This window comes from Triticum aestivum, chromosome 4A, assembly GCF_018294505.1.
Source record: "Triticum aestivum cultivar Chinese Spring chromosome 4A, IWGSC CS RefSeq v2.1, whole genome shotgun sequence".
Taxonomy (NCBI): domain Eukaryota; kingdom Viridiplantae; phylum Streptophyta; class Magnoliopsida; order Poales; family Poaceae; genus Triticum; species Triticum aestivum.
The window spans coordinates 570732977-570755773 of record NC_057803.1 but is presented as its reverse complement, the minus strand read 5'-3'; the positions used below and the strand labels follow the sequence as shown (position 1 = coordinate 570755773).

Sequence of the window (22797 nt, the reverse complement as noted above, 5' to 3'; positions counted from 1 at the left end):
GGTTTACTAGAGCCAATAATCTAGTTCACATTGCTATGTGATTAATACCCAAAGAGTGATCATGTTTTGCTTGTGAGAGAAGTTTAATCTACGGGTCTGCAACATTCAGATCCGTATGTATTTCGCAAATTTCTATGTCTACAATACTCTGGTTGTCCTACGAGGTTCAGTAGTAACTTGATCTGAAGTTTCATGATCATCATCATTAGCTTCCTCACTAATTGGTGTAGAGATCACTAGAACTGATTTCTGTGATGAACTACTTTCCAACTCAGGAGAAGGTACAATTACCTCATCAAGTTCTACATTCCTCCCACTCACTTCTTTCGAGAGAAACTCCTTCTCTAGAAAGGATCCACTTTTAGCAACAAAGATCTTGCCTTTGGGTCTGTGATAGAAGGTGTACCCAACAGTTTCCTTTGGGTATTCTATGAAGATGCACTTTTCTGATTTAGGTTTGTGCTTATCAGGCTAAAACTTTTTCACATAAGCATCACAACCCCAAACTTTAAGAAACGACAGCTTAGGTTTCTAGCCAAACCATAGTTCATACAGTGCCGTCTCAACGGATTAGACGGTGCCCTATTTAATGTTAATGTAGTTGTGCCTAATGCATAACCCCAAAATGATAGTGGCAAATCGGTAAGAGACATCATAGATTGCACTATATCCAATAAAGTACAGTTATGACATTCGGACACACCATTATGATGTGGTGTTCCACGTGGCATGAATTTGTGAAACTATGCCAGATTGTTTTAGTTAAAGACCAAACTCGTAACTCAAATATTTGTCTCCGCGATCAGATCATAAAACTTTATTTTCTTGTTATGATGATTTTCCACTTCACTCTGAAATTCTTTGAACTTTTCAAATGTTTCAGACTTATGTTTCATCAACTAGATATAGCCATATCTGCTCAAATCATCTGTGAAGGTCAGAAAATAATGATACCCACCGCGAGCCTCAACACTCATTAGACCGCATACATCAGTATGTATTATTTCCAATAAGTCAGTTGCTCGGTCCATTGTTCTGGAGAACGGAGTCTTAGTCATCTTGCCTATGAGGCATGGTTCGCAAGCATCAAGTGATTCATAATCAAGTGATTCCAAAAACCCATCAGCATGGAGTTTCTTCATGCGCTTTACACCAATATGACCTAAACGGCAGTGCCACAAATAAGTTGCACTATCATTATTAACTTTGCATCTTTTGGCTTCAATATTATGAATATGTGTATCGCTACGATTGAGATTCAATAAACCATTCACCTTGGGTGTATGACCATTGAAGGTTTTATTCATTTAAACAGAACAACAATTATTCTCTGACTTTAAATGAATAACCCTATTGCAATAAACATGATCATATCATATTTATGCTTAACACAAACACCAAATAACATTTATTTAGGTTCAACACTAATCTAAAAAGTATAGGGAGTGTGCGATGATGATCATATCAATCTTAGAACCACTTCCAACACACATCGTTACTTCACCCTTAACTAGTCTCTGTTCATTTTGCAACTCCCGTTTCGAGTTACTAATCTTAGCAACTGAACTAGTATCAAATACTGAGGGGTTGCTATAAATACTAGTAAATTACACATCAATAACATGTATATCAAATATACTTTTGTTCACTTTGCCATCCTTCTTATCCGCCAAGTATCTAGGGCAGTTCCACTTCTAGTGACCATTTCCTTTGTAGTAGAAGCACTCAGTTCCAGGCTTGGGTCTAGCTTTGAGATTCTTCATGGGAGTGGAAACTTGCTTTCCTTTCTTCTTTGAAGTTCCTCTTTCTTTCCCTTTACCCTTTTCTTGAATCTGGTGGTCTTGTTAACCATCAACACTTGATGCTATTTCTTGATTTCTACCTTCACCGATTTCAGCATCGCGAAGAGCTTAGGAATTACTTTCGTCATCCCTTGCATATTATAGTTCATCACGAAGTTCTAGTAACTTGGTGATGGTGACTAGAGAACTCTGTCAATCACTATCTTATCTGGAAGATTAACTCCCACTTGATTCAAGTGATTGTAGTACTCAGACATTCTAAGCGCATGCTCACTAGCTGAGCTATTCTCCTTCATCTTCTAGGCAAAGTACTTGTCAGAGGTCTCATACCTCTTGACTCGGGCATGAGTCTAAAATACCAATTTCAGCTCTTGGAACATCTTATATGCTCCGGGGCGTTTCAAAACATTTTTGAAGTCCCGGTTCTAAGCCGTAAAGCATGGTGCACTAAACTATCAAGTAGTCATCATACCGAGCTTTGGCAAATGTTCATAACATCTGCATATGCTCCTACAATAGGTCTGTCACCTAGCGATGCATCAAGGACATAATTCTTCTGTGCAGCAATGCGGATAATCCTCAGATCACGGATCCAATCTGCATTAGTGCTACTAACATCTTTCAATTTGTTTTTCTCTAGGAACATATCAAAAATAAACGGGGAAGCTATGTGCAAGCTATTGACCTACAACATAGATAAGCAAATACTATCAGGACTAAGTTCATGATAAATTTAAGTTCTATTAATCATATTACTTAAGAACTCCCACTTAGATAGACATCCCTCTAGTCATCTAAATGATCACGTGATTCAAATCAACTAAACCATGTCCGATCATCACGTGAGATGGAGTAGTTTTCAATGGTGAACATCATTGTGTTGATCATATCTACTATATGATTCACGCTCGACCTTTTGGTCTGAGTGTTCCGAGGCCATATATGCATATGCTAGGCTTGTCAAGTTTAACCCGAGTATTTCTGCGTGTGCAAAACTGGCTTGCACCCGTTGTATATGAACGTAGAGCTTATCACACCCGATCATCACGTGGTGTCTTGGCACGACGAACTTTGGCAACAGTGCATACTCAGGGAGAACACTTATACCTTGAAATTTAGTGAGAGATCATCTTATAATGCTACCACCGAACTAAGAAAAATAAGATGTATAAAGGATAAACATCATATGCAATCAAAATATGTGACATGATATGGCCATCATCATCTTGTGCTTTTGATCTCCATTTCCAAAGTACCGTCATGATCTCCATCGTCATCGGCATGACACCATGATCTCCATCATCTTGATCTCTATCAATGTGTCGTCATATGGTTGTCTCCCCAACTATTGGTTTTGCAACTATTGTTATCGCATAGCGATAAAGTAAAGCAATTGTATGACGCTTGCATCTTATGCAATAAAGAGACAACCATAAGGCTTCCGCCAGTTGCCGATAACTTTGACAAAACATGATCATCTCATACAACAATTTATATCTCATCACGTCTTGACCATATCACATCACAACATGCCCTACAAAAACAAGTTAAACGTCCTCTACTTCGTTGTTGCAAGTTTTACGTGGCTGCTACGGGCTGAGCAAGAACCGTTCTTACCTACGCATCAAAACCACAATGATATTTTGTCAAGTTAGTGTTGTTTTAACCTTCAACAAGGACCGGGCGTAGTCACACTCGGTTCAACTAAAGTTGGAGAAACTGACACCCGCCAGCCACCTTTGTGCGAAGCACGTCGGTAGAACCAGTCTCGCGTAAGTGTACACGTAATGTCGGTCCAGGCCGCTTCATCCAACAATACCGCCGAACCAAAGTATGACATGCTGGTAAGCAGTATGACTTGTATCGCCCACAACTCACTTGTGTTCTACTCGTGCATATAACATCTACGCATAAACCTGGCTCGGATGCCACTGTTGGGGAATGTAGCAATTTCAAAAAAAAATCCTACGCACACGTAAGATCATGGTGAGGCATAGCAACGAGAGGGAAGAGTAACGTCCATGTACCCTTGTAGACCGTAAGCGGAAGCATTATGAGAACGTGGTTGATGTAGTCGTACGTCTTCACGATCCGACCGATCCAAGTACCGAACGTACGGCACCTCCGAGTTCAGCACACGTTCAGCTCGATGACGTCCCACGAACTTCGATACAGCAGAGCTTCACGGGAGCGTTCCGTCAGCACGACGGCGTGATGACGGTGATGAAGTTGCTACCGACGCAGTGCTTCGCCTAAGCACCGCTATGATATGATCGAGGTGGATTATGGTGGAAGGGGGCACCGCACACGGCTTGGAACAATCAACTTGTGTGTCCATGGGGTGCCCCCCTCCCCCGTATATAGAGGAGTGGAGGAGGGGTAGGGCTGGCCCTCTACTATGGCGCGCCCTGGGGAGTCTTACTCCCACCGGGAGTAGGATTCCCCCCCCCCCCTCCATGTAGTAGGAGTAGGAGAGAAGGAAAGGGAAAAGAGAAGAGAAGGAAGGAGGGGGCGCAGCCCCTCCCCCTACTTCAATTCAGACTAAGCCTTGGGGGGCGCGTAGCCTCCCCTCTCTCTTTCCCCTAAACCTAATAAGGCCCATATACTCCCCGGCGAATTCCCGTAACTCTCCGGTACTCCGAAAAATACCCGAATCACTGGGAACCTTTCCGATGTCCGAATATAGTCGTCCAATATATCGATCTTTACGTCTCGACCATTTTGAGACTCCCCGTCATTTCCCCGATCTCATTCGGGACTCCGAACTACCATCGGTACATCAAAACACATAAACTCATATTACCGATCGTCACCGAACGTTAAGCGTGCGGACCCTACGGGTTCGAGAACTATGTAGACATGACTGAGACACATCTCCGGTCAATAACCAATAGCGGAACCTGGATGTTCATATTGGCTCCTACATATTCTACGAAGATCTTTACCGGTCAAACCGCATAACAGCATACGTTGTTCCCTTTGTCATTGGTATGTTACTTGTCCGAGATTCGATCATCGGTATCTCAATACCTAGTTCAATATCATTACCGGCAAGTCTTTTTACTCGTTCCGTAATGCACTATCCCGCAACTAACTCATTAGTTGCATTGCTTGCAAGGCTTATAGTGATGTGCATTACCGAGAGGGCCCAAAGATACCTCTCCAACAATCGTAGTGACAAATCCTAATATCGATCTATGCCAACTCAACAAGTACCATCGGAGACACCTGTAGAGAACCTTTATAATCACCCAGTTACGTTGTGACATTTGGTAGCACACAAAGTGTTACTCCGGTATTCGGGAGTTGCATAATCTCATAGTCATAGGAACATGTATAGTTATGGAGAAAGCAATAGGAACAAACTAAACGATCAAGTGCTAAGCTAACGGATGGGTCAAGTCAATCACATCATTCTCTAATGATGTGATCCCGTTAATCAAATGATAACTCACGTCTATGGTTAGGAAACATAACCATCATCGATTCAACGAGCTATTCAAGTAGAGGCATACTAGTGACACTCTGTTTGTCTATGTATTCACAGATGTACTAAGTTTCCGGTTAATACAATTCTAGCATGAATAATAAACATTTATCATAATATAAGGAAATAAATAATAACTTTATTATTGCCTCATGGGAATATTTCCTTCATAGTCAGCGTTGGAAACGCTTGCTTTGAACCAGAAGTGATTCTCTGGGAAGGGCCAGCTACTGTCAATCTCGAGACCAACGCTGGACTGATCATCCAGGTTGAAGCGGGCTATGTCAGGACCCATAGTGCGATGGTAGGGAAGCATAGCAATGACCGAGGTATAGATACAGTTGCTTCTCATAAATGGTAGTAACATTGTGTCAACAGCAGCTGGATCACCTTTCACCATCATTGGATAGTTTTGTCCAAGGAAGAGCGAGTTTCCTCCAAGACTTTCAATACTGAACCAGGGAGAAGGTGTTGGCGCTAGTACACTAGTATCCATCCCGAATACCCTGCAATGGATGTTGGAATAGGTCCGGAGAGTGCGACCATGCGAGACAACACCTGCTTCCTTAGTAACATCAGAAGTGCCCTGTATATAGACAAGAAGAGGTGATCCATCGAAATAAGTTGCCAGGCGCCACTGAGTATATGGGTCCTGCTCGTCCTCATGCTCGTGATCATCAGCATCGTCATCTCCCCCTTGGTTATAAAAATTTTCAAGTATAGGTGGTGGAATGTTCACATGACCTTAGAAACACAAGAAGGTTAATTAATTAGTAAAGGGAAACTAGCTAACCCGCATGCATGTGGATGAAACAATTATAATTACGGTGGAAGACAAACGTACCGAAAGCATGATGATTCCATGCAAAAACGGTGCCACAAGTGGTGGCAGCAAACACAAGACCCTCGTATTGAATTGCATCACGGTACTCATCCATGTACAGAAATTGATTTTTGAGCAATATCCATCGAGGCGTGGAAGTAAGGAAGGCAACAAGCTTGTCGAAGATAGCAACAACTTCATAGTTCGTGTAATCGCAAGAGCGGTTGGGAACTCGACAAATTGCTATCTTCTGTAGACGACAGTTACCATGATTGTATTTGAACTCACGTAGATCATCTATGTGCTCAAACTCTGGGCAGTCTGAGATTTTTGGAAGTGGAGCCCGCTGACGAGTGTACACATTCACAAGTTCCCTCTCGCAGTTGTACCCAATATAAACAACCCAATCTTCATTTGTGCCTGCCTAAGCCTTGCCCTCAAGCGATGAGATCTTAACATCACAGGTATCATTATCAAGCGGCATCAACTTGCACAAGGCGAGGCTTCCCTCGGCCCCGTGCCAGTCAACAGGGTCACGACGAAGAAGATAGGGGAGATCAAACCACTCCTAGACCCTTGGGTTGTTTCTAATGATGTTATTAGTTGAGTCGAGAATGGTCTTGAATGAACCTGCCATGCTAGCCGAGGTGATGATGTCGCACCGATCAATGAGTTCCTCAACCACGTCATCTTTCAGATCAGGGCAAGAATAATGGGGTCATTTCCGGCCTGTTCCCTCCATGGAGAAGATGATCGAACAATGGCAGAAGGAAGGGTGAAGGAAAATGGAGGGAGGAAGAGTGTGCGACAACAGTTCCAAATCGAGAGGGAAAGGCGAAGAGGCAGTGGACGGTTGCCACAGTACAAGAAGAGGCTAGTGGGGAGCGAACGCTTGCCACAGAGGTCACACACCGATGACAAGGTCGAGTGAACCGCATGTCGTATATTGCACACACCTTGATCTGGCTGACCGTTTCTTTTGTGTTGCCTAGTCACGAACAGTTCATCCGAGTGAACTGTATGTTGTATATCGCACACACATTTATCTTGTTGCCCGTTTCTTTTGTTCCTCCTCATTGCAAACAGCTAATTGAACTGAATCGTATGCCCCGCATCACACACGCAACTAAAATCCGAACCGTGTGTGATGCATCCGTCATCGCAAATGTTTTGCATTTTTTTTACAAGTTTTTTACACCACCGTTTGCGATTATTGCATCGCACACAGTTTCGTCGAAGGGTCTCTGATCGTAGTGTCGCATTAGCAGCATCCTGCAGTAGTGGTTCTATCTCCCGCATGATGTCCTCCATAAGCTTCGGAATGACATTTATGTAGGATTTGTTCCTATTCATGCTCAGCTACACAACTTCTAATAATACCATCTACTACTTTATAAAGATGTGGGTCATCCCAAAAGTAATGTCTTAAATCATAGAAGAATTTTTTTCTTTTGTTCGTATGTGAAACTAGGTGGTATATGTTTAGCAACAATGTAATTAGCATAGTCAGCGTACCAAGGAGTGTTATGAGAAACATTTATTGCAGCTAGTTGTTCATCAAGAAAGCTATCATCAATGAGTAGTGGGTCATGAAGAATATTTTCTAACCTAGACAAGTTATCAGCTACGAGGTTCTCAGCTCCTATTCTATCAGTGATCTGTAAATCAAATTCTTGTAGCAAAAAAAACCAACCTAATGAATCTAGGTTTAGCATCTTTCTTTTGCATAAGATATTTTATAGCAACATAGTGTCAACAATTACCTTGGAATCAATAATGTAAGATCTGAATTTGTCGTGAGCAAAGACGACTGCTAAAAAATCTTTTTTATTAGTATCATAATTTTGTTGGGCACCGATGTCGCTTGAAACCGCATTGGTATTTCCCCAAAGAGGAAGGGATAATGCAGTACAGCTACAGTAGGTATTTCCTTCAATTGTTAAACCAAGGTATCAATCTAGTAGGAGAACCAAGCAACACTATGTAAACGGTACCTGCACACACAAAACAAATACTTGCAAACCGACGCGTATGAGGGGCTGTCAATCCCTACTGGATAATAGCGCCATAAATTGTCAAGTTGATGGCAGAATATTTGTAGTAGATTGGATAAATAACTCTCGATAAAACGCAAAATAAAATAAGTAAGAAAAAAAGTGCAGCAGGGTATTTTTGGTTTTTTGGAATAATAGATCTGAAAACAAAAGCAAATAAAAATAGATCTCAAGGCAAATATGATAAACAATAGACCCGGGGCCGTAGATTCACTAGTGGATTCTCTCGAGAAATAGCATACGGTGGGTAAATAAATTACTATTGGGCAATTGATAGAAGATCGAATAATTATGACGATATCCAAGGCAATGATCAATATATAAGCATCACATCCAAGATTACTAGACCGACTCCTGTCGGCATATACTATTATTACTCCACACATCAATCGCTATCCAGCATTAATCTAATGTATTACATTCATGGAAAAATGTAGTAATACAATAAGAACGATGACATGATGTAGACGAGATCTATTCATGTAGTAATAGCCCACATCTTATTATCCTTAATAGCAATGATACATGTGTGTCTTGCTACCCCTTCTGTCACTGGGAAAGAACACCATAAGATCAAACCCATCACACAGCACCTCTGCCCATGGCAAGAAAAAACGATCTACTTGGCCTAACTAAACCAAAGATTCGAAGAATAAATACGAGGCTATAAATAATCATGCATATAAGAGATCAAAGAAGACTCAAATAATATTCATGGATATAGATCTGATCATAAAATCAAAGTTCATCGGATCCCAACAAACACACTGCAAAAATAGTTACATCAAATAGATTTTCAAGAGGCCATTGTATTGAGAATCAAAAGAGAGAGAGGAAGCCATCTAGCTACTGCCTACGGACCCGTAGGTCTATGGTGGTCTACTCACGCATCGTCAGAGAGGCACCAATGAGGATGATGAACCGCTCCGTGATGGTGTTAGATTGGATCTCGTGGTTCTGTAACTTGCGGCGGCTGGAATTGTGTTTCGTTGACCCCCCCCCCTAGGGTTTCTAGAATATTTGAGAATTTATAGGGTGAAGAGGCGGTGCAGGGGGGCTCCGTGGGGGCACAACCCCCCCTGGGCGCACCCTGGTTGGTTGTGCTCCCCACGGGCCTCCTCTCTAGTACTTCTTTGGCCCACTGGGTGTCTTCTGGTTCAGAAAAAATCTTCAAAAAGTTCCGATGTGTTTGGAATCCGTTTGGTACTGATATTCTGCGAAGTAAAAAACAAGCAAAAACAACAAATGGCATTGGGCACTATGTCAATAGGTTAATCCCAAAAAATGATATAAAATTGCTATAAAATGATTGTAAAACATTCAAGAATAATAATATAACAACATGGAACAATCAAAAATTATAGATACGTTGGAGACATATCAGCATCCCCAAGCTTAATTCCTGCTCGTCCTCGAGTAGGTAAATGATAAAAACATAATTTTTTATGTGGAATTCTACCTAACATGTTCATCACATATTTTTTTCTTTTGTAGCATTGACATTTGGACTTTTATATGGTTCAAAGCAATAGTCTAGTTTTAACATGAAGATTTCAATACTCAAGCATATCAACAAGCAACCATGTCTATCAAAATATCAACACTAAAGAAAGTTATCCCTAGCCCATCATGCTTAATCATTGATCCATTCAAGAAATACACTTAGCTACATCCAATGCTCAAGTATGATCATAGTGCTCCCTAGTTGGTGCTTTGTAAGAAAAGATGGAATAAAAATAAAAATTGCATAAAGTAAATAGATATGTCCTTCGCAGAGAGAAGTGGGGATTTGTAGAGATGCCAGAACTCAAAGCTTAAATTGAGAGATAAATTTTTTGAGAGGCATACTTTTCCTCTAAGCCTTGTGGTTATTGCAGGATTGAGAATCATTGCAGTTATAGCATAGAACATAAACATTAATAACTAACATAGAAACAAATAATAGTGTTTTATTATTGTCTCTATGGCATATTTCCTTTATTCTCCCACTTGCACTAGAGTCAATAATTTAGTCAATGTTGATGCACTTTACACCTATGGCACATTGATGTAAAACATGTTTCACTTGTGGTATAGACTTGTCGTACAGATCTGACAAGTACAGATTCATGTGTATATTTGCATATCCACGAACTTGAACTTTTCAGACCCGTTTGACGAAGTGGAAAAAAAGATAGTTGAAGACTGAGAAACCATCATAAGGGGCAAGCAACACAGTGTTTCCACATAACGTCCAGGGACCTCCTTCCATGAGTCGCTCCTAGTCCCCTAGAAGTGAACTGCATGGTCTACAAATTGTCCTTGAGGGGCGAATCTTGACTAGTTGGGCAAGATCCCATGCCACATGCATGTTCTTATAGAACAAAAACTAATTGTATGGTTTATCCATGTGTACATGTACGATGGCCATCCGTCGAACAACTTCTTCCGACAGCGTCTCCTCCTGCTCAAACACCATATCTCGACGTCCTACTCTTTCAGCCCAAGCTCCCCCATCATCACATGAGCATAGTCCATGGTTGAACCTGATCTAAACGCTTCGTTACTCATCCTGTTCACCCAATCCGACGAGCATATCACACCGAGCGAAAGAACCCTGGAACCACCTAAAATTCCCAGGCGACAAGGCCAAGATCGGGCAGAGATACAAATCTCCCCTTAATTGATTTGAACCTTGATTGCTAGGGAGGATTGATGGATAGGGGAAGAAATCTTGACGTCAACGTGAACGTCGCAGAGAGGAACCCAAACCCTAACGAGAGGGGACAGATAGATAGATTCTCACAAACTTAGTGGGTGCGCTCATACATGGCATGAAAAGGCTACAATAAAATTTAGCGGTACACGATGTGGTCCAAGTGCCCTACAAAGGCTTACACCATCCCGGATATAGCTTTGACGGTACGCAACGCTTAACGTATGTTACGTATGGGCCGTCCCATATAGACTGCTCAATTTTTCTCTCTATTCCCATTCTGATTTTGGAAAGCTTTTGGCCTGGGTTTTTTAGCCATTTTTATGTGTTTTTTGGTAGCTGGTTGGTTGTTGCGCGATGCCTTTGCTCCTTTCGTGGCTAGTCGCTGTTGCAGTCGGCTCAGCTTGTTTTTTTCTTCTATGATTTTTTTGCCATTTTTTTTCTTAGTTATGTTTTTAGTTTTCTTTATTTTTTGATGGTTTTATTCAGTCTATCTTTGTTTCTTTGTATTTTTATTTTCTTTTGTATCTTTCTTGCTTCTTTTGTTTCTTCACCTTTTGTTTTTGGTTTTTATCGGTTTCCTTTGTTTTTTGTTTTTTGAAAATATCTAATTTTCTTTCTTTTTCAAACACATGTATACTTTTCCATACATGTTGTACATTTTTTGTATGCATGGAAAACATTTTTATACTTATTTAACATTTTTTAAATACGTTTTTTATATTTTTACAAACATTTTTTAATCTATTTTCCAAATACAGGTTAAACATTTTTTCAAATACATGTTGAAACATTTTTCAAATGATATTTTTTACTATGAAAACATTTGGTACATTGTTCAAACATTTTCTGAAAATGCTACAAACATATTTTCGAAACTTGTGAAGATTTTTGAAATGTGATGTACATTTTTTTATTGTACTTAACATTTTTGTTTGAATTACACGAACTTTTTTACCTTGTATAAACACTTTCTAAGAGTGTCACATGTGTTTTTTTAATGCGTGACATTTTTAATTGTCACAAACATTTTTCATACACACGATTAACATTTTTCATACACTTTATTAGGCAATCATTTTTTGTAGACATGATTAAATATTGTTCGTACACATTGGCCCAAACGTAGCCCACCAACGTCCACTACCTGACATTTTGGGCCACAAATCCGAAAACATCCTCGATGCACCAGGGGGGGGGGGCTCCCATCCCTGGCAACGTGTTTGGCAAAAAATGGGAAGGGGAATGGGAGTTTAATGTAGGGAGTTGGATTGAGATTAGACATGAGGTGAGTCGTTTTATTCCCAATCCTCTGTTTGGCGCACGATGAAAATTATGTGTGAGAGTTTGATGAGAAATTGTATTTCCGTGTTTGGTTCGTGGGAATTGACAAGGAAATAGATAAGGGAAATTAATGTAAGTTATGATGAAGGGCTAAGATTGACTCACTAAAACAATTTCCTTCCAACTCTCACCCCCTCCCTTGTTAATAAAACGATGGGAGTTGGAGTCTCAAGTCCCATGACTATTCCCTTATCAATTCCCAATCTCCCTAACCAAACAATAGATTTGAAGTCTCGTACCCCTTCAATTCCCATTCTCTAGCTCTAACTACCCCCAACCAAACATGTTGTGGGAGTTTCACCTCAAAATAAAAACCTGGGAGTTTAGAATCTGTAGGAATGTATTTTCTAGTCTTAGTCCAACACGTCAAATTAAATGATAACGTCACCCCATAGTGATTTCAGAATTATGGGTTTCCTAGTGGGCGTTACTAGTCGAGAATGCCCAGTACCATATATCATCACATCACAAAAGGTTAGAATAGCTCATCTCAAGTAGCACCCGTCACCAATAGTCAGTCTGTTGCTGGTGTGAAGGTCATATCGCACACAGTTGGATTAATGTGCGCAACGTGGTACCTCAATGCATAATGATTTATGATTGATATGGAGGATCGTGTGTGATGTGGTAGTTCAATGTGCAAGGCCTTCCGGATGGTATGCATGCGTTGTGATCACATCATACACGTGTTTTCTGATTTGACCGTGTGAATAGAGGTCAATTGTTCACTGTCACAATTTGGTCATGTGCGATATAACATCAAGATAGGCATTCATGGATTTTATCAGCCATGCATATTTCATCACACGCACACAAGATTTAATCAGCCATGAATAGACAATCTCCCTTTTTTAGTTGGCCAATTTGAACAAGTTAAAGGTACAGTCGCCTACAACAACTTAAACATGCAAGCTCTACAAAGACTAAGAGTGAGAGCTAAACTTATGATAAATAGATTGAGAGCTAACTTAGATTCCATAAATTTTCTACATTTTCACAATCCTTTTATATTCATGTCTTTTTTCTATTTCTACGTTTTTGAAATCCTACAAAAGTACAAATCCATCAAAATAGGGTGCTGAGACCTCCATTTTTGCAAATCAACCCTGGCAACTGCTCTCCCATGTCCCATGAGAAGATCCCCCTATGGGCCTCAATCTGAAGATATTTCTTTCTTCTTCTTAAGAACATGCCTCATATCTTCAACTATTTTAGAAGTTAGGTCGATAGGGATTGTGATACTAATCGATTCGTATGTGTTCTTACAGTGTACTTCCTCCGTTCCGAATTACTTATCTTGGATTTGTCTAGATACGGATGTATCTAGACTCATTTTAGTGCTAGATACCTTCGTATCTAGACAAATCTAAGACAAGTAATTCGGAACGAAGGGAGTACTACTTTACTTCATCGCTGACCCCATGAAGAGGGGCCCAAGGCGCAGTGTCGATGATATTTGAAAATGCAGGGAAAAAATGTTCTTTGACCAGTACAAGCAGTGCATTATATCATCGCTGACTCCATGAAGAGGGGCCCAAGGCGCAGTGTCGATGATATTTGAAAATGCAGGGAAAAAATGTTCTTTGACCAGTACAAGCAGTGCATTATAGAAATATAAAAAATGGTGAATGCGCTAGGAAGGGATCGAACCTTCGACTTTTTGTTTAGGAAACAAATGCTCTATCCACTGAGCTACAAGCGCTGTACATCACAGCAATCCCGCTGGCATCTTTTGGGCTGGGCCGGAATACCACAAACGGACATTTGCAGATTTGGCCTTTTCCGGAAGCTAGCCATCACAATTTGGCCTTTTCTCCGTACTTCAAACTGGTCTGGCACGGCGTTTTCTCTCTCAAAAAAAATGACAACGCATGAGCCTCGTTGAACTACAACCCCGTCAAACTCAAACAGAAATAACCATCTACAAATGCCGGTGAACGGAACGAACTTTTTTGCTATGATCAACAATGAAACAATCAATTACAGCAGGAAGGAGAAAAAGAATCAGCTCGACATTTCCTCTTTAATCATGACCAGGAGAAGAAGAAAAAAGGAAAAGAAAGAGAAACCAGAGCCACTCCACGCCATAGTCCAGACAGTGCACCAGGCAGGGTATACACGGACCTCCATACGCTCACCTCACATTCCAACCCCCAAAAAATGGTGCCTCGGCGACAGTCCGCTGCTTGCGAAGTCATTGGCAACAGGCGAATTCGCCCTCCGGCTTTTCAGCTGAAAGAATCTAATCACACGCTGGCAGCAGAGCTTCAACAGAGCAACCTCTGTTAACCCAAAGGATCGCAAAAAGAAAGAATGAAGTATCCTTAATCCTCTGTGTCACGAGAACCAGATGGCTCGGGGAAGATCTCCTTAGATTGCCTCCTGCGGGACGAAGAGTGATCACCATTGCTCCCTCCAGATGATTTGATTGTCTCTGACCGTTTAAACATGTTATCATCCCTTGAAGGACCAATCTCTGACGAGCTATGCCGCCAACTCCCGAAGAATGCAGCATTCCATGAACCCCTTGAAGATGTTGCTCTCAACCTGGCCGAGCTAGAGCCGTTATCTTCTCTTACCACTTTCAAGGGATTCTCAAGTGCTTTTAGGATATATTTCATTGGTGGCCGCTTCGAAGACCTAGGATTCAAGCAAGACTTCGCGACAATTGCCATTGCCCAGACTTCCTCCAAATGATCCTCATCAATAATGAGGGTTGGGTCAATGATTTTGCTCATGAGCTCTTTCTCATAAATGTTGATGTACCTCAGGGTGTTATCAAGCCAATCACTTGTTGTACCGTCACTTGATGCACTGATACCAAGTCTCCCTGTCACCAGCTCCAGCAATACTTTTCCAAAGCAGTAGACATCGTATGAACATGATGCAGATGGAGAACCTGTTTACATTAGAGCTGCTGGTCAGTTTACTTGCAACCATGAAAAATATTTATGGGCATGTTAAAAATGGGCCTAAACTAGAGGATAATTGCCAATGCTGAAATGCTTCAAATCAATGAAATTGTATGTGGATGCACTCACCAGAAGAACTTTGATCCGCCGTCCTGCATCCCAGAAAACAATACAACGTTAACAACGGAGGGGATTTAATTTAATCTGATATAAAATTAAATTACTTAAAAAGAGCAGAAATTTGGTGACAACTGAAAAATATTAGGATGCCACAAGCAACAAAGAAGAAACTGAGACAAAAATTATTTGCATCAACTAATTCAGGTAATTTTGTTTTCAGATAGTTTGATCTAATACATCCTCAGTGAGTGGCAAGAGTGAGGGACAAAAATCTACAGAAGTGGCATCCAGTAATTGACTGCAATAATTACTACAATGCTCAAGTTGAACACATGCTTTCAAAAGGTACTTGGTTCACAATAATTTGACTTGACCCATGTTAAGTTGCCAGTTACATGATCTAATATTTCCTTGGAGATATTAGCAAATAAATGGCTGTGATCAAGTCAGGTGATAGATGCAGTACCAAATGATATAGAGATTTTGAGTCTAGACACGTGGAAAAAAAAGGCACGGGTTAGCAAATAAGATGGGACATGATCAATTGAAGATGGGTGTAATAATGAGAGCTCGAGTCATAAGTGACACGTGAAAGGCTTACACTGACTTTTAAAAAGCATAATTTACAGGCTTGTGCGATTTTGTAACGGACCGAGTAGTATGGTGCAAAATGGGCATTTTTACAGGTTTGTAAAGGACGAGGTAGTATGGTACAAAATGGGCAATTTTACACGTTTGAGCAAATAAGGTACATGAGCCAATCATCCAGTGAAAGAAACAGAAACTTACGATGAGAATCGTAATAGCTTTGTGATGACGTTTTGGTGACTTTCCCCTTCTTGAGGACAAACTTCACTCAAACTTCCAAGACGCACTTCAAATTTATCATCAAGGAGGATACTGCTGGCTTGCACATCCCTGTAGCAGAGAATTCATGAAGTTAGCTCAACAGCTAGTATTTCTCTCAGGATCTTATTCTGCATGACAGGTTGGTATTAAAAATAATGTTCCTGGTAAAATGAATGAGAACATTATAGAATTGCCTATCATTTTGTATATTGATATTGTGGTAGGATGATTTTTCAACAGTTTAATACAAGAAACTTGTCGATAGCAACTGACGGCAATGTATGATCTCACAAACAAGAAAATCATTTAAGTAAAAAGAAATAAATTGCTAACCAATTGATGTAGTGATTGGTCGTGTGGAGATAGATAGTTGGTCAGGAGATCACACAAATCATACTGGAAAACTGCAAGCCCCCCCCCCCCCCCCCCCCCCCCCCAACCGGTCTCAAAATGTTAATATGCTAATAATGAGATGCCACTACACGACAGCGGAAATTATGTCCAACAAGGTTGATAAATAATGAAGGAAATAATAACATTGTTCGCATTGAATTTTTGTTATTCGGGCAAAGTACAGGAAGTACTATATATATAACCAAAACTGATTCAGAAATATCCAGTCCATTAAGTGTGTGGCCACTGGCCAGTGTATTCCTAGCTGTCACCAATTCTGTTGGGACATATGGTGGTGCCCATTGCATAACCACGCCAGTACCAACAGAAAGAAATATGAATTGTCATAACACCCACAATGAAATGCAGAAGGTGGGAATGTTGGGCCAGCACTCAATGCCAGTATAATCATCACGTTGAGAAAAGAGCCCAATATCCTACCTAAGATAAAAGATCACAAACCTGTACATTGCCCATTTTGCACCATACTACTCCATCCGTTACAAATTAATTAAAATTTTAGTATTGTCCTAAATTTGACCGACTCTATAGAAAAAATATATTTGATGTTCTAGATATTAGCACATTTTCACATAGACTTGGTCAGATATAGACAAGTTTGACTTGGACAAAGCTAGAACTTCGATTAATTTGGAATGGGGGTACTTACAAAGAAACATCATTCTGAAATAAATTTGGCATCTACGAACAATACAGAAGTTTATACCTGTGAACCATGGGTGGATTACACTCATGATGAAGGTAGCACAGTGCCTCCGCGACGCCTGTTGCAATCTTCAACCTCTTTATCCAATCCAACGATTGCATTCCCTCCTCTTCCTCCCCTGTCTTTCTGTGCAGTGCACATGACAAGTCACCATTACGGACAAACCTATACACAAGAAGCTTCTCGTCCTCTTTATCAAAGCAATGACCAATTAAGGGCACCAGCCTTTCATGCAATCCCTTTGCAAATAAATCTAACTCCGTCGTATACGCATCTTTCTTAGCGACACGGGTGGTGATCCTCTTCACGACCACGGTGGTCCCATCCTGGAGCACACCATGGTATAGATCACCTGAATGACCATGCTTGATAATCCTCTCCTCTGCAAACCCCGAGGTGGCATTGGCGAGCTGGTCATAAGCAAATGAATCACCGACCTTTGCCAAACTTGCGGGCGAGGCAGAAGGCTGTGTGGCACCAGTAGCTGCCGCAGCCCTTGAACTCCCATGCACTCCTGACGGTGCACTTGGAGCGCCGCTTTCCCTCTGATCACTCCTACCCCTCCTAGAACGCACAATGCAATACACAACGGCTGCAATCACGGCTAGAAGCAGGACACCGCCACCGATGGCCCCAATCAATATATACTTCAAATTCTTGTTCCTTCCATTCTTCTTTTCTGCAGGCGCATGCGCAGGCGAAGGCTGTGGCGTTGGTGCGGCAACCGGCCCATCGTATGGCAGTCCACGCCCAGCATAGAACTGTTGGCAATCCTCCGGGCTACGCTGCCCGGCAACGTCAAGGAAGCAGTTCATCTCAGAGGACACATTTCCACCGGCAACACTTGACAGCTTGCCCTCAAAGTAATTCCCAGAGATATTGGCCATCACCCGGCTGAACAGCTGATGGAAGGTGTCCGGCACGGTGCCATAGAAGAGGTTCCCAGACAGATCCACCGTCTGCAAGGTGGCTGACGGCGCAATCCCTGCCCCCGGCAGTGCGCCAGTGAGGTTAGTCTGAGACACATCGAGAACGCGCAGCTCCGGGAGCGACCACACCGCGTCAGGTAGCGCGCCCGAGAAGGCATTGCCGGAGAGGTTGAGAGCCCCAAGCTTCGGGAGCCCCGCCAGCGCGGCGGCCGGTAGTTGCCCGGAGAGCAGATTGCCGGCGAGGTTGAGGGTGGTGAGGTTGCCGAGCCCCGCGATGGCCGACGCGGCGATCTCCCCCGTGACGGCGCAGGCGGAGAGGTCGAGAGCCCGGAAAGAGGGCGCGAGCCCCGCGCCGAGCCACGCCGGGATGGAGCCGGGGAGGCCGAAGCCGGCGGCGGTGAAGGACTCGAGCCGCGAGAGGTTGCGCAGGCCGCCGACGTCGAAGCGCGGGGCGAGGCGGCCCAGCCGCGTGCGCCTGAGGCCGACGAGGCTGACGGACACGACGCGGCCGCCCCGGCAGCCCACGCCGGCCCACGCGGAGCACGGGTCCGCCTTGCGCGGCCAGTCCCGCGCCCGCAGCCCGAGCGCGCCCCGCAGCGTGTAGAGCCCCGCGAGATCCGCCCGCGAGGCGAGGTTGCCCTGCCCCCGCACCGCCGCCGCCAGCGCGGCGAGCAGCAGCGCCGCCCAGAGCGCGCGCGCGCGCATCATCACCACCCGCTCCTCCCGCCGCCGCCGCTCCCCATGCCCGTCCGCGACGCTGGGATACTACTGCTGCAGCGGCAGTACTCCGGCCCCGGGCGTGCGCGCTGAAACTGTGGGCTGGAATTGGGGGGAGGAGGCCGATGGAATTGGGAGGGAAATTAAAAGCAATAAAGGCGGGGGCAGAGCTGCGCAGGTACAGGAACCACTACCCTCCGGGGCTCCGCCATCAATGCCCCGAATTACACTCCCCCAACTGCCTCCCTCCCAGTTATTGCTCCTCCGCCTCCGCCTCCACCTCACCTCCCCGCGCCGCGGCGGCAGAAGCAGCCCTCGCCGCCGAGCCGAAAACCAGACGCTCCCTTCTTACCCAGCTCCGCGGCGGAAGACGGCGGCCGGGCGGAGGACGGCGGCGGCGACGGCGGTCGGAGACGGGGAAGAGGCAGAGGGAGAGTAACAGGAGGGAGATGTGGGCGGGGCAGATGGGAGAGGGAGGCGCAGCTAATATCGTGGGGAGGGGTTTTGGTTGTTTAAGGAAGGCGTTTAATGCTTTTGAATTCCTCCTCCGGGCTCGAAATCTCGAATGGAAGCTCTTTGCTCCGCCGCGTCTGGGTCCGGGCCGGGCCGGGCCAGGTGGGTTTGGTGAGGTCCTGTTGCGTCGCGTGGCGACGGGGTGGGGTGGGGTGGGTCAACGAGGCCGGAGGCGACTGGTTTCGGTTGCAGTTTTCAGTTCCCGGTCAAGCGAGCGAGCGTGGCTGGTGGGCGGCGCTCGGATTCTGATGTTTTGTTTCTCCTGTCCATCGTGGTGACGCTTGAGGCAGGGCGGGGTGGGCGCACGGGTGCCCCATGGGCACAGGGACGGTACTTTGGAAACATCGGGGCGGTATCACTTGGTTGGTGCGGCGTAACGCGAGGGGATGCAAAGGTGGCGCCATGCTCGTGTGTGGCTGTCCCCTCCCATATTGGGACTGGAATTGTTGTTGTTAGGGTGACTAGGACAATGCCCGTGCGTTGCTACAGGACCATATGAATAAAGGCATTGATCAATATTGTGTGCCCTATATTTTTATTGCCAAACCTTGAGTCACTTGCAAGCTGCTACAAAATGAATTTTGTGTCAGCTGATGCATCTTGTATGTCTGCAATGAATTCACTACTCATCTGAATTTCTTTGTTTCTGGAAAGAGAACTCATAAATTGGACATCATTGACACCAGCAGCGAAAGATTGGCTCACCATTCTTCAGCAATCCCTCCATTATGTGAATATCCTGTAGCGATGTAGAGATATGGAGATTAAACACATTGCCTCACGCCGCTTCAGATATGATTCCCATGATGAGAGCTCCCTATGCTTGCCATTTGATCATAAAGCCTAAGTTTGAAATGATCAGCGCCATTGATGTTTGAGTCCTATAGCACCTTGCAATCCCTCAAATATTTTGTTGTATCTCGTATCCTAATTATGCTATGTGACTTATCCCAAATAGCATAGCGTGGTAAGCTTGTGGAGTGCACGCTTATTCTATCTCATTCCACTACATCTTCGACTTACCTGGCCACCGTGGTAGCTCCTCTCTCTCCTCTCTCTCCTCTCTTTTGCTGCTCCATGTTTTGATCAATCATACAAATACCTAAAAGCATAAAAAGAAGGGAAAATCATATCAGCAGTATTACTTCAAAAAAAAACTATACATATATATCAATATTACCGTAGCCGGTGTAGAAAGAAAATTAGAACTGAACACTTGGGGTTAAGCTGATCAAATGAATGTATGAGATGAGTATAGGAGCAACCTTTTACCTAGCGCTTTGTATTATGGCAGGTTAGCACTTTATAAGACAGTCTAAACTACAGAATGACACCCAGGTGACCCAGCCTTGCTCGCATTTGTGCATGCTTCTATTACCAATGGAATAAAAGCCAAATTGTCGACCGCCTTTACTGAAACATGCCACTACTTCTGCAAATACTTTCGCTGCATATATATTGATGGGACCATCTCAGGCACCTGTCGTCCAGAGCGTCATGATGGAGACAACGTCAGAGAGGAGGATTGTCAATAATACTCAAGCAACAAGTACTTGTATTATGTTGTGCAGCTATCAGTATACAAAGTTATGTTTTCTCTGTTCTTAACACAATTACGCGAAGAAAAAGAACAGGCTTAACTTCTATGCATGTGGGTGTGCGGATAAACTAACCAAATCATAATATGTATTTTTACAAAAAAAAACCGCTTATTGCTGAATCTTATCATAGATCTAAGCACATCACAAATCCTTCCATCCAAGTGTGAATTTCATTTGTTCAATAAGAAGGAGAACACACCTTACTTGCATTCAATATGTGTAAAAAACAAAACAAATATCACACGCACACCTTTGTAATATAACTGTGAACTGGCTGGGACATCTAAATAGATAAGAGCAATTGAAAAGGAGAAGAGCACACCTTACTTGCATTCAATTAGTGTAAAAAACATCACAAATATCACACGCTCACCTTTGTAATGCAAGTATGAACTGGCTGGGACATCTAAATATATATATAAAGGACCCTCAATACCAGACAATATTATAGTTAATTGCATAAACAAATTGGTATAGCTAGACTGAACAAATTGGACACAAATTTGCAGTGGTAAAAGGCACAAAAACATGTGAAATAAGATTAGCCTTTTCATCAACTGCATATGTTTCCACATGCTTGCGCCGCAACCTCTGAAACTGGTTAAGGCCGTATGAAAAAAGTTAGATGAACTACTCTAGTCATAACATTGACCGGACAAAAGGTTCTGAAAATTTATTATGTGTGCCGTGTGAGAATAATCTATTTGACCTGCCTCATCGTCTACCAAATGTTAGAATGATAGAAGATTCAATTTATTAAACCATTGCAGCCCGTGCATCAAACCTCTGAAAATGCGTAAAGCAGTCATACCTGCGCGTCAGTGAACTCGTCAATCCGCTTCATGATTCACCAGGTCCTCCATCAACACCTCATCTTCCAGTCATCACCTATCATCTAGTCAACCCCGGTGGATGTCTGGAGGCCCCGAACCGCCTCTCATGTCTCGCGCCTCAGATTCCCAAGTGCCTCTGACACATGTGTGCCCCTCGACAGCGGTGGAGGTTGCCTCGGCGTGTGCCTCGGTGTGGTGCCCGGGAGGGAGCGGTGGGAGGACTGTCATGGTCGGCGGTGAAGTATGACACCTAACATTGCTCTCTAAACTGAATTAAAAAGTAAATGAATAACCATCCACTTTATGGTATCCCACCTTGAAAAAATTGTTGTTTACAGCTAAACCTTTTACGCGGGAATAAAAATAATACACACATACAAATTACTTTCTCTTCCATCGCGAAGCATGTTCTATAATAAATGGCTACTACCTGCACTACGTGAATCGACAAACCATGATGCACACAAATCTCATAACCGGCAGTTGACAAAAGCAATCACCAAATAACCTTCTGCTCGCCAAACACATTTGGAGCATGAAATTTCTGACCTCATGGACGCGCCATGGAGAAGAGTAAGTTCATAAAATACTCCTACCTAAATATAAAATCAGAAATTTGATCAACAAAACGGGCATGGAGAAAAATATATCAACAACTGTCAAAAGGCATGACCTACAGTGGATAGACTGAGGTCTCGGCAGTGCACGGATCCGCCCAGTAAAGAACATATCCAAAGAGTTCATAAATAGAAAAGACACAATTTGATGTTCAGTACCAAAACAAAATACGTCACTGTATCATAAACTCCGTACCTCCAAATCCTGTGCTCTGCACCTCTTATACTTGTAAACAACTGAACAAATCAACATGTATAGAAATATCATATTGATGTACAATCTCAATAACCTAAACCTGAAAAAATATTAAGTCAGTACATGGACCAAATCAACTTTGTGACTGGTTTTAAGGTTGCAATTGAACACTTGCAGACATGGAC

At 43.1% G+C, this 22797-nt stretch overlaps 1 protein-coding gene and 1 non-coding gene across 2 annotated transcripts; both read right to left on the bottom strand.

The window, feature by feature from the left end:
- Positions 1-13834: 13834 nt before the first annotated feature.
- TRNAR-CCU (transfer RNA arginine (anticodon CCU)) lies at positions 13835-13907 on the bottom strand. Its single transcript has one exon. It is a non-coding gene; the product is annotated as a tRNA-Arg (tRNA).
- A 232-nt stretch (positions 13908-14139) lies between these two features.
- LOC123087040 (probable LRR receptor-like serine/threonine-protein kinase At2g16250) lies at positions 14140-19386 on the bottom strand. Its single transcript, XM_044508942.1, has 4 exons — positions 17207-19386; positions 16027-16155; positions 15247-15269; positions 14140-15104 (listed from the first exon to the last, which is right to left on the bottom strand). The coding sequence occupies exons 1-4, from the start codon at positions 18841-18843 to the stop codon at positions 14530-14532; spliced, it is 2364 nt and encodes a 787-aa protein (XP_044364877.1). The 5' UTR covers positions 18844-19386; the 3' UTR covers positions 14140-14529.
- Positions 19387-22797: the final 3411 nt, after the last annotated feature.

Excerpts from the sequence above, each read along its gene's own strand:
- LOC123087040 (XM_044508942.1), bottom strand. The coding sequence starts at position 18,843 with ATGATGCGCGCGCGCGCGCTCTGGGCGGCGCTGCTGCTCGCCGCGCTG. Across the intron at positions 15,270-16,026 it reads AAGCTATTACGATTCTCATC|GACGGCGGATCAAAGTTCTT; the intron begins GTAAGTTTCTGT and ends TCTGGGATGCAG. Across the intron at positions 15,105-15,246 it reads GGCGGATCAAAGTTCTTCTG|GTTCTCCATCTGCATCATGT; the intron begins GTGAGTGCATCC and ends TAATGTAAACAG.